Here is a 12,333-nt window from a genome sequence, read left to right on the forward strand (position 1 = left end):
CCTCCATTAGGCCAGATACAGTGTTCATTTATCTGCAATTCTACCCAGTCTTTTGCTGGCAACAATCATAACTGTAAACTTTATTATTCATTGCTTTTGACAATTATTACATTATGTAGCATAGTTGTTTATTCAAATATTTACCGTGCAATACATAGAATTTTTTTATCAAATGACACTGTATATAAAAGTTACTATATGTATATAAAACCAACCCCTTGATTTCCAGGGTGTTTGATCTTGAGCGCCAGAGTGTCTATGAGTTCCAAGTGGTTGCGACGGACGGAGGGAGGTACGATGCTCGGTCACAGAAGGTTCCCGTGCAGATCACCATAGGGGATGTAAACGACAACAAGCCAGTGTTTGCACAATATCCCTTCACAGCTGAAGTCCCTGCGTACACTCAGCCCGGCCACGAGATCTTGCACATCACGGCTGTAGACAACGACGAAGGCACCAACGCAGACATCGTCTTCAGCTTCATCAACGAGCCTGCGATGAACAAGTTCCGCATCAACCCGAACTCTGGCTCCGTCACGGCAGCTTCCAGCCTTGCAATGGAGTCTGGGAAACTGTTCCACTTGGAGGTCTTGGCCACGGACAAGGGCAATCCTCCGCAGAGCGCAACGGGTCTGATAGAGATCAAAGTCGGAGAGAGTTCGGAGAACACCCAAGTCCTCAGGTTCCAGAATTCCACCTATGTTGTGCACATGGCTGAGAACTCTCCTGTAGGGAAAGAAGTCCTTCAGGTAAGTTATTGAGTCGTCCATTAGTTTATAACTTCAACTGTAGTGTTGTGAATATAGTTTAGCAACAAACTTTTTTTTACTTACACCTACTAAATTACATTTCTACAAATTGCAGCACATTTGATTACATGATATGTTATTTGACCTCAGATCTATGGAGAAAGACACTGAACCTTTTTTTTAGCATTGCAATAGTAAATTTTGAAAACAATCACTAAATATGCCCTTTAAGTTTATTTTCACAAACAAATGATTTCTGGCAGTGTCTGTAATTTTAAAAAGACTCAATTACGTCCTGTTTCTTGGAACAGTATCCTTTTAGAATATTTTTAAATTAATAAATGTGTGGAAACCAAGGTATATAACTAAAATTTAGCGTTGTTAAGTACACATTTTTGAACCAATAGTTAAATACTCCATGCTATTGCCATTCAATAAGAATAAAAACATCTTGATCTAACTAACATCCATTCATAGGTCTCAGCGGTAAGAAGCGACGGTCGGCGGCAAAGAATCACCTACAGCTTGGGTTCAGGAAATGAAAATGGTGCGTTTGAGATAACAATGTCTGGAGTGATTAGAGTGCGCGACTCCACCAGTTTGGATTTTGAAGATACTCCGCAGATGAAGCTGGTGGTGGTAGCACAAGGGGAGGGTTCTACGGGTCCTCCACTGTACGGATATGCCCAAGTGTTGATCAACTTGATAGACCAGAACGACAACACACCAAAGTTTACTCAGCAACAATACTCAGCTGTCGTGTGGGAAGGAAACAACAAAGGAACTTTTGTGATGCAGGCAAGTACTTGGACTACAAAATAGTTTTACCTATGATCTACTAAAACATCCATAAATGTTATTTTGTAACTTTGAAGTATGAGGATTTTTAAATACCAAATATAAGTGAGGCAAAAGAACCAATAATTGTTTCCCCCTTTATATTTCTAAGGGTGTTGTAGTTAAATTTTTGGGTTACATATTTGTTGTTTATTGACATCAGTTTTATATTTTTCATCAACTATGTCACGCACCCAGGTTACCCTTTTTGGGCAGGACAGTTTTCTCTACATTTGAGGTCTCTCAACAAAAGTTTATTATGCTGCTAAACAAAACCTCGTTATTTTCCAACAGGTATCCGCCACCGACATGGATCAGGGAGCAAACGCTAGGTTGCTTTACCACATTGTAGATGGTAACCACGACAACGCCTTTGTCATCGAGCCTCCGTTCTCTGGACTTGTGAAGACTAACATAGTGTTGGACCGGGAGATCAGGGACATGTACCGCTTGACTGTGATAGCCACTGACGAAGGAATGCCACAACTCACCGGAACTTCCACAATTCGGATCAGCATTGTCGACGTCAATGACAACCAACCGACATTTCCTCCTCACAGTGTCATCAGCATCAGCGAAGGTATTGTGACTAATTGTAACTAACGTGAAAATGCTTAAAACATGAGTGATGATTTAAGATGTAAGATTTAAGAATAAGATTAAGAAGTAAGATTTCTTAAATATGTATACATACAAATTTATTCGCACTGGGACGAGGTAGGATTTGTTCTTTTTTTACATGTAAAGATAGCATGAGTAACTATTTTGTGCTTATTCAGTAAAAGTTTTTGTTAGGATTTCAATTTTAATCATTCTGTAAATTTCCACTTTGTCCAAACTTGCATGAATTTGACCTTACTACAACCCTACTACAATTGAACTTACTACAACATTACTTAACATTTTAACTGAATAACACGAAATCAATAGAACACATTGACACTTTTATTCACACAACGAATATCAGTTGGAAGACAGTAGAGAAATCGTAAGTGAGATGTTTTACTACTGCATCAATGTCTAATATTGTAACTGGTTCCATCGTAAATTACAGCAGCCATTACTGTCAGTAGGGTACAGCACTCTGCTGTCTCGCTTTGTCCGACACTACGAACATACAGATTCTACCACTGATAGAAATGTTTCAACAATTAAACTTTGATCGTTTCATTTCTACGTATCTACAGTTTCTTATTGCAATAATTAGTTGTTTTTTTGTTGGAACTTTTAAAATCATTTTTTTAATTGATATTTAGTTCAGTCCAGACGTTTTCTAAATGGTTAAAACACTTTTGCAAGGGTCAACTCTGCTGCTTTGACAACTTGCTACTGGGATTTAATCAGGATAGTAGTATTTTTATGTAAAACCAGGTATAAAAATTCACATTATTCCAATCCATCAAAGGGAATGTGTAAATTTACAAAATCATCATCTTATCCTAAAAATATTAGCAACATTTAGACCATTCCTAAAATCCATTCCATTCCATTCGTTCCATTCCTTTAATCATTCCCATCTTGAATAATTAGGGATAAATATATATAACATCAGTAGATAACTGTTTGGTTTTCCTTTCAGGGAAAGAAGTTGGTAGTGTGATCACAACAGTGTCGGCCAATGATGTGGACACAAACCCCTCCCTGACCTACAGTTTGCAGGAAGATCCGAAGCTGGAAGGAGTGTTCAGCATCGACAGGTTCAGCGGAAAGGTGATCCTCGGCAAACGACTGGACTTTGAGACCAGACAGGAATATAGGCTAAAGATAACAGCTTCCGACACTGCCCACACTGCGGAAACTGTGTTGACTGTCAAAGTGACGGACGACAACGACAATGCTCCTGTCTTCAGCCAAACCTCCTACAAAACTAATCTTTTGGGTGAGTACACTTTTATTTTACCATCTAGGTTAAGATGATTTCTGTGGATTTAAGGTTTTATTTCGTTAAATGAAGCCCAAATGGTTCTAAAAGCAGAGGCTGTGGGTTTTTGTGTATCACAATTCTCTATCTACTTGAGTCCCAAGTAACAATGTCACCAAATTACCTTTCCACAAGTTGTAGCAAAAATTCACAGTTGACCTTACACCTCGCTGTAGTTTAATTATTTGTTTCAAAACCATAAAATACTATCGGCTTTTCTAAACTCAATGCTCTTTATCAAGTCCACTATCCTCTATTTTGTGTATTACACCCACGTTAAATTCAACCTCACCAACTTAACGGTTGTAGGTCACTGCCAAGACAATTTCTACATTGTTGATTCATCTAAATTGACTTTACGAATTTTCAGATTCTATGGAGATGGGTTCGATAGTTCTAACGGTGAATGCGACCGACAAAGACTCAGGAGTGAACGCAGACATCCGTTACTCGCTTCTGAGTCCGGTTCGAGGGCTCTCCATAGACGAGCATAGCGGAGCAATCCAGGTGAACCGCAGTGCTGTGGTTCCTACCAATCCCGGCGACCAGGTTGTGGATCTTATTGTGGTTGCTACCGACACCGGCACACCTCCCCTCACAGCCACAGCCGCCTTAAGATTGCACATCAACAATGCTGGCAACGGCAACATCTTCGGACATGACGAGTTCAGGTAATGCACCTGGGTTTGATAAAAGATGAAGTTATCGTTTCTTTACCTTATGTATGGATTTTGCTGAATTTGTTTTAAAAATGGTTAACTATAAATAATGTTCTATGCGCTCAACTTAGAAAAGGGGTTCAGAGGGTTCCCTCCAAATATGTAGGTTATTTTGTTTGGACTAGTGATGTGCGTATCGATACAAGGACCGCAAAATATTGATATTTTGTATCGATACGTAGGAGTGTATCGATATGCCCGTATCGATACACCTATAGCCAATAACGTATTGAATATCGTATTGTTTATTTATCTCATTTTTAAGGTAAGAAATTTGTCTTCCCATCTTCCTCCCCTCAAAAGTAGTAGTGGAAATTTGATATTTTACCCTACCATCCTCAAAAACACTGATAAAACATGTATTTTCAGCTATGTTTTGCGAATAACCTCAAAACTAGGGCCACCATTAATGGAATTGGGGTCACTCATTATCCATATTATCTATCTATATATTAATAGGCAAGCATGTTTCTTTAAAACCTTTTTTCTCAGCTCGTGTGCATCGTAGGGAAAATCTACGCATACCGTTGGAAAGCTATTTTCCTGTAGGTGTGCAGAATCCCTTTATAAATTTAAATAGGCTCAAAGATAAGCACAAAAAATAAGTTTAAAAGTTTTAAAAAATTAACATGGATCTTATGCGTTGCTATGCTGGTTACGAAATAACAACGAAATATAAACAGAAAATCAAAACAAATGGAGGAAACTCCAATCACATGTGTCCATTTACAGTATGGGGTGAAAATAGTTAAGTGAGTACATTACATATTTTTGGTCGAGTTTCGACCACTGGACGACCTCTCGTATTATTTAATGTGTAAGTGGTATACCCACCATCATTATAAGTACCTTTTGGTTCAATTAATTATCATTAATAATTGATTATAAATCAGCAATTTTTCAAGCCATATTTAGAATTTTACATTTCTGCTGCCATTATTATGTATAACTTAGATAGGTGCCTGCCACAAACCGCCATGGAATTAGTAGAGCTAGAAATATTTATATTTGTTAAAAAGTAAAAAAGAAAAAAATTTAAATTTTGTTTGTTAAATTTTTGTGAATCAATTGGACCTCGGCGACAAGTTTTGCAAACTTGGCGAAGCCAAGATCTTGTATTATCACAAATAAATATATTTGAATTTGAATTTTTGTCCGATTACGATACACGTATCGATACACCACGCTCCTATACGTATCGATACATTGACCCGTATCGCACATCACTGGTTTGGACAAGATATGATGATATTAGGAAGGTTTAATTTAACCTACTTTAACACAGTACCTAATATTTTATCCCATGTGAACTGTGAAGCATTTTTACATAAATAAGATTCAACGCAATTTAATTTTTTACCGTTGTATCTAAAAACAGTTGTGTCTAAAAACAGTTGTGTAAGAAACTTTAGATAGTTGTTTTATTACATTATCGCATGTTTAAAACATAATTATTATTATTGAAATTCAAATCTTTCATATGACTCCACTAGGACTATTATACAGCATTACACCTACCAACCAAGATAATTTTTAAAGTTATAAATTAAAAACTATACAACATTTTTAAAGCAAAAATTGTTCTTTTTCCAAACAGGATCATGGTGAATGAAAAGGCTGAGAAAGGCAGCAGTTTGCTGAAGATGGGCAACACTGGAATAAGAGAGTTCATGACAAACCCTCAATACACCATCATAGACGGTGATCCGGACAACGCTTTCCAGATGCTCAGGTAAATATTAGAAAGCTAAATCATTTAGAAAATAACCGTACTATCACTATGGCAGAAATTGTTTTTTTTTTCTAATGGGTTTTACAGATTTGTTGTCTAGTTAAACACATTTATTATCTAGCAATGTGTTATAGCTTACGTCTATTTGTATAGTCTTATTATCCAAAAAATATATTCTTTTATACCCATGAAGTGAAAATAGACTTTAAACGAAAAGAAGAAAAACAGCCTAAAGGAAAACCAAACATGGTTTTAAATCGTTCATGAATTTTGTGGCTTGAGAAGATTTAAAATAATTTTACAAGAGATCTAAGAAATAAAATTTGTTTGTTTCAGTCCTCAAGGGGAGCTCCTACTGCTGAAGGATCTAGACCGAGAGAATAAGGATTTGTACATGCTGAAAGTCACCTCAAACCCTCTTGCAGACAACTCTTCAGCCATTCACATCCACGTCATGGTTGAAGATGCCAACGATAACGCACCAAAGTTTGTCAACCTAGAACCCAATGTCTACGTATCAGAAGGTGTCTCTATTGGACATTCCATTGTGCAACTGATTGCTAATGATGCTGATCTACCTCCGAACTCTGATCTCCGCTACGACATAATATCTGGAAACGATGAAGATCTCTTCGACGTCGACCTTGTCAGTGGGATTGTCACTGTGAAGAAACATCTTGACTTTGACGTCGGCCCCTCGGAATACTCCTTGGTTGTCAGAGCCACAGATCTCGCCAAATCACCAGAAATTCCTCTTTCAACCGTAGAGACAATCAAAATAATTTTACAAGACGAGAATGACAACACCCCACATTTTCCTGTGTCAGAATATCTTGAGTTTGTTGGTGAAAATGAAGCTGTCGGAACACCAGTATTCATAGCTAGAGCTACAGATATAGACAGAGGAGCGTACGGCCAGTTGAACTATTCCATCGTTTCTGCTGCTGCATCAGGTTTCACTGACATCGAAGATTCTTGGAAACTATTCCGTGTTGACCCTGTTTCAGGTCTAATAGTGACCAATGCTGTATTTGATTACGAGAGTAGGAATCGGTATGCCTTTACTCTGACCACAAGTGATATTGGAGGTAGAACTGCAAGAGTAAGAGTTAGAATAGAAATTGAAAGCAGAGATGAATTCCATCCTCAATTTACAGAAAGGACATACAGATTTGTGCTTGGAGGAAACGATCTACCAGTTGGCTATGTTGTAGGTCACGTGACTGCTACTGACAGAGATAAAGGGCCAGATGGAAGAATAGTTTATCAATTGACATCACAGAACCCGTATTTCAAAATCAACAGAACTACAGGAGTACTGATGGTAAAGAAGAAGTTTGATTCAGGTTTTGATATAAAACAAGACGTGAGTTTAGTGGTAACAGCAAGTTCTGGAAGACAAGGTTCGCTCACTAATATGAGTGTTGTTGAGATCTCGTTCGACCCACTCGCTGACACAGAATCCAACATCATTGTAACTGGGAGCGGAAATGACGCGGCTTTGGCAGCAACCAGTAGTGGAATAGCTGACTGGGCCATGGGTTTGTTGATTGCTTTGATACTGATAGTTCTTGCATTTGGTGCTGTTTTCCTATTCCTACATGTCCGAAATAGACGACATAAAAAAGTTAACAAACCGGGGCTGAGTGGTGGACAAAGTACTGACACTTTTGTTGATCCTAGTGCTTTCGATACAATTCCTATTCGAGGTGGTGTGGCTGGACCTGCTAGTCAATTCGGACCTCCTAAATATGATGAAATACCAACATACAGAAATAATAACACAAGCAGTTCAAACTCAGGTGCTGCAACAACATCTGAACTATCCGGATCAGAGCAATCGGGCTCCAGTGGAAGAGGGTCTGCCGAGGACGGTGAAGATGTTGAAGATGAAGAGATTCGTATGATCAATGAGGGACCCTTACAACGAGAATCAGGCTTGCACAGAAATCCTGATGATGAAGACAACCTTTCTGACGTATCTGTACACAATACACAAGAATACCTCGCTCGATTAGGAATTGTAGACACTCAAGGAACATCATCAGCGTCCAGAAGACACTCAGAAAGTCTCGTAGCTGGAAGTAGCAAAGACGGGCTGATGCATCACCAAGGTGTTCCGATAGACGGTCTCCACATGTTTGATGAAGATGCCGGAGGAGAAAACGACATCACTAACCTAATTTATGCTAAGTTGAACGATGTCAGTGGGAGTGAGAGAGGCAGCAGTACGGAAGAAGTCGGAGGAGGAAGTACGGGCGCGTTGGGTGCTGCGGTGGATCATGTGATGGTCCTGGGAGGTTTCGGAGATGTTCCTAATGGCACTCACCAACCTTCCATGACAGGGTCGTTGAGCTCGATTGTACATAGTGAAGAAGAGCTCACAGGGAGCTATAACTGGGATTACCTACTCGACTGGGGACCCCAATACCAACCTTTAGCGCACGTCTTCTCTGAAATAGCCAGGTTAAAAGATGACGCGGCCTCAGTGAAGAGTGGCAACAGTGGTGCGTCCAGTGGAAAGAGCAAGACCTGTGCCCCGCCTGTAGTTAAGACTGTTCCCCCGCCTCTGTTGACCTCAGTAGCTCCTCGGTCAATAGCGGCACCCGTGCTGTCAGCACGCAACCCCCACCACAGCTCCGTGGCGCCCCCGCAGATGCTGTTACTACCCAGGTCCCCCATCAGTCATGATGCCAGTGGGGGTGGTTTTAGTACGTCGACAGCCATGTCTCCCAGTTTTTCCCCTTCCCTTTCCCCCCTGGCGACAAGGTCTCCTTCAATATCCCCCCTCGTCACGCCCGGAGTGCCTACCTCACACCATGTCCGACAAAGGACAACGGATTCAGAACTCAGGATCTAATGACCCTCCAAAGCGTATTTATTTTGGACCGATCAAGTGAATCGCTCGAAGATAGTTCTTAAATGGTTATTTAATCCTAATGATAACAAACTTCCTGAAAATTGTGTTAGTCTTACCAGCCATGTGTTACCAACCAAGTTGTTAAAAATCAATGTAGATTTCTTTGAAGAACTAATTGAGGATACACTCGGTCGGTCAGTTAAAGAGTTTTAAATAAATTTAAATTATTTAAATACCTTCTGACAAAATACGTACTTTGTAAATTAAACAAGTTTTTCCCAAAAATCAAAACTGTAATTTTTTATGTAAGATTTATTTATAAACTCGACCTTAGCAATAGGAAGCGCGAAAAGTGACTGAGTGCAAAGTGTGTCTTGGACTTTGTTAGAAGACAAGTGAAATACTGTAGATAAAAATTACTTGGAACGCTAATATACTTGACTGTATATCAAATTCTCTCGAAGAGTTCGTGTAAATAATCGTCGTAAATCGTACAAACTAGTGTTCTGTTTAACTTGAATATAATTATTTACGAATCGTATATAAAACGTGAATAAGTGTAAGACTCGATGTAAATATGTTTAATGTAATCAAAACTTATATTGTTCCAAAATAAAACCCACGACAACGTATACGTTAGTTAATATTATGAACTTCTCAAACTGTGATCTTGCCATTTAGTGTTGTCTTAGCATGGGGTGATTAAATAGAATTTTAATATAATTTGTAAATAGTTAACAAATAAAAAGTATCCATGCTTAGTAATACTAATGGAAGAACTACAATTTTAGTGCTCAATTGCTTGCCATGTACTACTGTTAAATAAAATGAAACATGATCAAATTTTGTGGACATATGACTCTCTTAATTGTTGCCATTAAATGTTTCTTGGTCTTAACAATGGCACGTTTGGGTTTTTAATGGTTAAAAAAAGATTATTTAACTAAAATTAAATAAATGAGAAAATTGTTCATTGTTATGCTTAACATTTTAAATTAACAAACTCACAATACCTAAAAATAGATAGTCAAAAATGTTTATGGTAAAAAGTTTGTATTTTAAAATTTCTAAGACATCAATTATAAACAGTTTTTCTTTTTTTCTGTTAAAATCATTTTCCTAAAACTTAAAAACAAAAGTTCCCCGAACAACTTTAAAAACACTTAAATTCAATGTCATTTGATGAGGAATTATTACATCAATTGTATTACCACAATTTATTTTATTTAAATAACTGACTTTTATTAAATTAACGCTATTGAGGTTGCTTTGGTTATAAACTTGATTTAACGAATTAGCAATAAAAAGTTATTGAATGAAGAATTAACCATCCAAACTAAGAAAAGCCGGTGTTTCCTTTAAGACCAAGAATAAACAAATATAACCAGCGATTGTTCAAATAAAGTGCCATTTAATCAATCATTTACTTAGAATTATAAAGTTATTGTGTAATTTTTTAACTTAAGTGTTTTTTTTATAAAATTATACGAAAGTAATGTTTTTTTATAAATTAAAACACACATAGATTGCCATGGATCTTAGCCATAATGAAAAAGCAGGTTATCTGTTATTGCCCCATAATCATTATGTATTTTATATAAATTGTAATTTGTAAAGTTTGTACAAATATAATTACTGTTTATATTTACTGTTTTATAGATGTAGAACATTAGGTATGAATAAATACTTTTTGTAATATCCCCTGTGTGTTTATTATTCCCATTAGAAACATCTATACCTAAAAAATGCAAAGCCTTCACTAACTGACTCATTAACTCATCACTAATTCTCCTACTTCCCATTTATCTAGGAGACTTAAATTTGGTACAGTGATTCTTTAGGCATTAAAGAAGAAAACTAAGTAGTTTTTCTACTTGAGTTTTCTTTCTAATGAGTTCACAATTGGGGTGAATTGGGTGGTCACAGATGTAGCAAAAGTAATAGCGGTTGAAGTGAATTGTAAACCTTTTTATCGTGAATTGAATGTAAGCAAAGTTTAGAAATTAAAGATATCAAGTAGAAAATCTCTTTTATTGGCATTTTAGAAAAGCCACTTTTATGTGTGTATACATTTTCGATACTATATACCTGCAACTATTTAGTTTTAGAGCAATGAGATCCACAAGAAATTATCAGGCCATTTGCCAGCACTATTCAACATAAGTATTTAAAATGTATTAGTAAGGAAGTATCCAAGAATAAATGCATAAAAGAACACCATGTCACATAAATAAAGGTTGTTATACTACTGCAAGATATGTAACACTTTTCAATCATGTAAAGAGAACCAACTGCACTACTGGTAAATTCAGCTTGAGGGTAGGCCTATAATTATTCTAAGTGAGGAAGTAATTTGAAGCTACTGGTAAAAGGAGAGTTTGGACAGTAAATTAATGAAAAAGGCAATTTTAGCCTTCAGCAATAGTAGTAATAAAACACAAAATTGTATCGGGAGGAGCCGATGGGTCATCTAGTTTGTTATAAAGGTTAAAGTTGTATGTGCTACTGAAAACCCAAAAGACAGTATTAAACTATTATTATAATATTAAAACATTACACATTGTTTGAGAGGTGGAAATAATTTAAGATTATAAGTTTTAAAAACTTTATTCAAAAACAATAAAAACACACAACATTTTCTAAAACCTGTTCAAAACAGTGTTACAGATCTGTATTACTTCACTTTCAACACTATAAAAACTTATCAGAAAACAAGAGAAGTATTTTTTGAATATTTAGAATACAGTAGAAAGTCTTAAGATAGAAATTGAAACTTTTAATAATTCTAAAGAAAAATTATCTCCTTTGTAGCGATCAAATCAATTGACTAGCTGTCAAGACTAAATTGACGAGCTGTCAATTGGATAAATATTTTATTTATTTTATATAACACAAAAATTGAAGTTTTACAGGTGCTTAATGGTCCAAATACTGGTTTTGTATTATCTCGTCCATCCCTTGGATAGTGTGGGTCTCATACATCCATCGGCGAGCTGTTCTGAAAATATTAATAACAGAAGCGATTAATCAATATCCCTGCTGCAACAAACCTGCAGAATAAGGGAATGTTAATTTGTCAGTGGATTTTTACTAAAATATTTCTATAAACAAGACGTTTATTCTCCATTTATATAACATTAGATTTAACAAGTACTTAGGTATGCTGCTACGAGGAGGTTAAGATATTCTGTATTATTTTGACCAAATAGTGCAGGATGAAATAAATAAATTTGCAAAATGTGTAAGACATAAACAAGCAAACTGCACCAGTTTTCATTTCCTCCATGAGAATAAAGTAGGAATTTTAAATGTAAATTTTTTTTTATTTTCTCTCTAACCTTTAATTGTACAAGAACGCTTCAATACTAGAAATTATTTGTTTTTTTTAAGCTCTACAAGATTGTTTGGATAAAAATGTGTATTTCCATGTTTTAAAATTAATATTTGAAAAGATATATTTTTGAAAATTTCAAAAAGTGAGTTCCCATGCTCCGATGTTGCTGTTCGCGAACTCA

At 36.5% G+C, this 12,333-nt stretch overlaps 2 protein-coding genes across 9 annotated transcripts in view; one reads left to right on the forward strand and one right to left on the reverse strand.

The window, feature by feature from the left end:
• LOC128985584 (protein dachsous-like) overlaps positions 1-10,477 on the forward strand; it is a 218,633-nt gene extending 208,156 nt beyond the window's left edge. The window contains exons 13-19 of the mRNA XM_054405201.1: positions 230-749; positions 1,227-1,547; positions 1,881-2,166; positions 3,166-3,465; positions 3,878-4,178; positions 5,824-5,958; positions 6,295-10,477. Of these exons, the coding sequence (XP_054261176.1) occupies positions 230-749; positions 1,227-1,547; positions 1,881-2,166; positions 3,166-3,465; positions 3,878-4,178; positions 5,824-5,958; positions 6,295-8,818 (4,387 nt within the window). The 3' untranslated portion in view covers positions 8,819-10,477. The remainder of the gene's footprint in view (positions 1-229; positions 750-1,226; positions 1,548-1,880; positions 2,167-3,165; positions 3,466-3,877; positions 4,179-5,823; positions 5,959-6,294) is intronic.
• A 929-nt stretch (positions 10,478-11,406) lies between these two features.
• The window catches only part of LOC128986157 (ARL14 effector protein-like), a 28,598-nt gene continuing 27,671 nt past the window's right edge, over positions 11,407-12,333 (reverse strand). For 7 of the 8 annotated variants that reach the window (XM_054406334.1, XM_054406333.1, XM_054406331.1 and 4 more), the window contains one exon: positions 11,407-11,816. In XM_054406334.1, coding sequence (XP_054262309.1) covers positions 11,735-11,816 — 82 coding nt within the window. In that variant the 3' untranslated portion in view covers positions 11,407-11,734. The remainder of the gene's footprint in view (positions 11,817-12,333) is intronic. The other variant, XM_054406330.1, reaches the window with a different exon arrangement.

The sequence above is a fragment of the Macrosteles quadrilineatus genome, unplaced genomic scaffold, assembly GCF_028750875.1.
Source record: "Macrosteles quadrilineatus isolate MER2022 unplaced genomic scaffold, UCM_ALF_1.0 Scaffold_2__2_contigs__length_208266976, whole genome shotgun sequence".
Lineage (NCBI taxonomy): Eukaryota > Metazoa > Arthropoda > Insecta > Hemiptera > Cicadellidae > Macrosteles > Macrosteles quadrilineatus.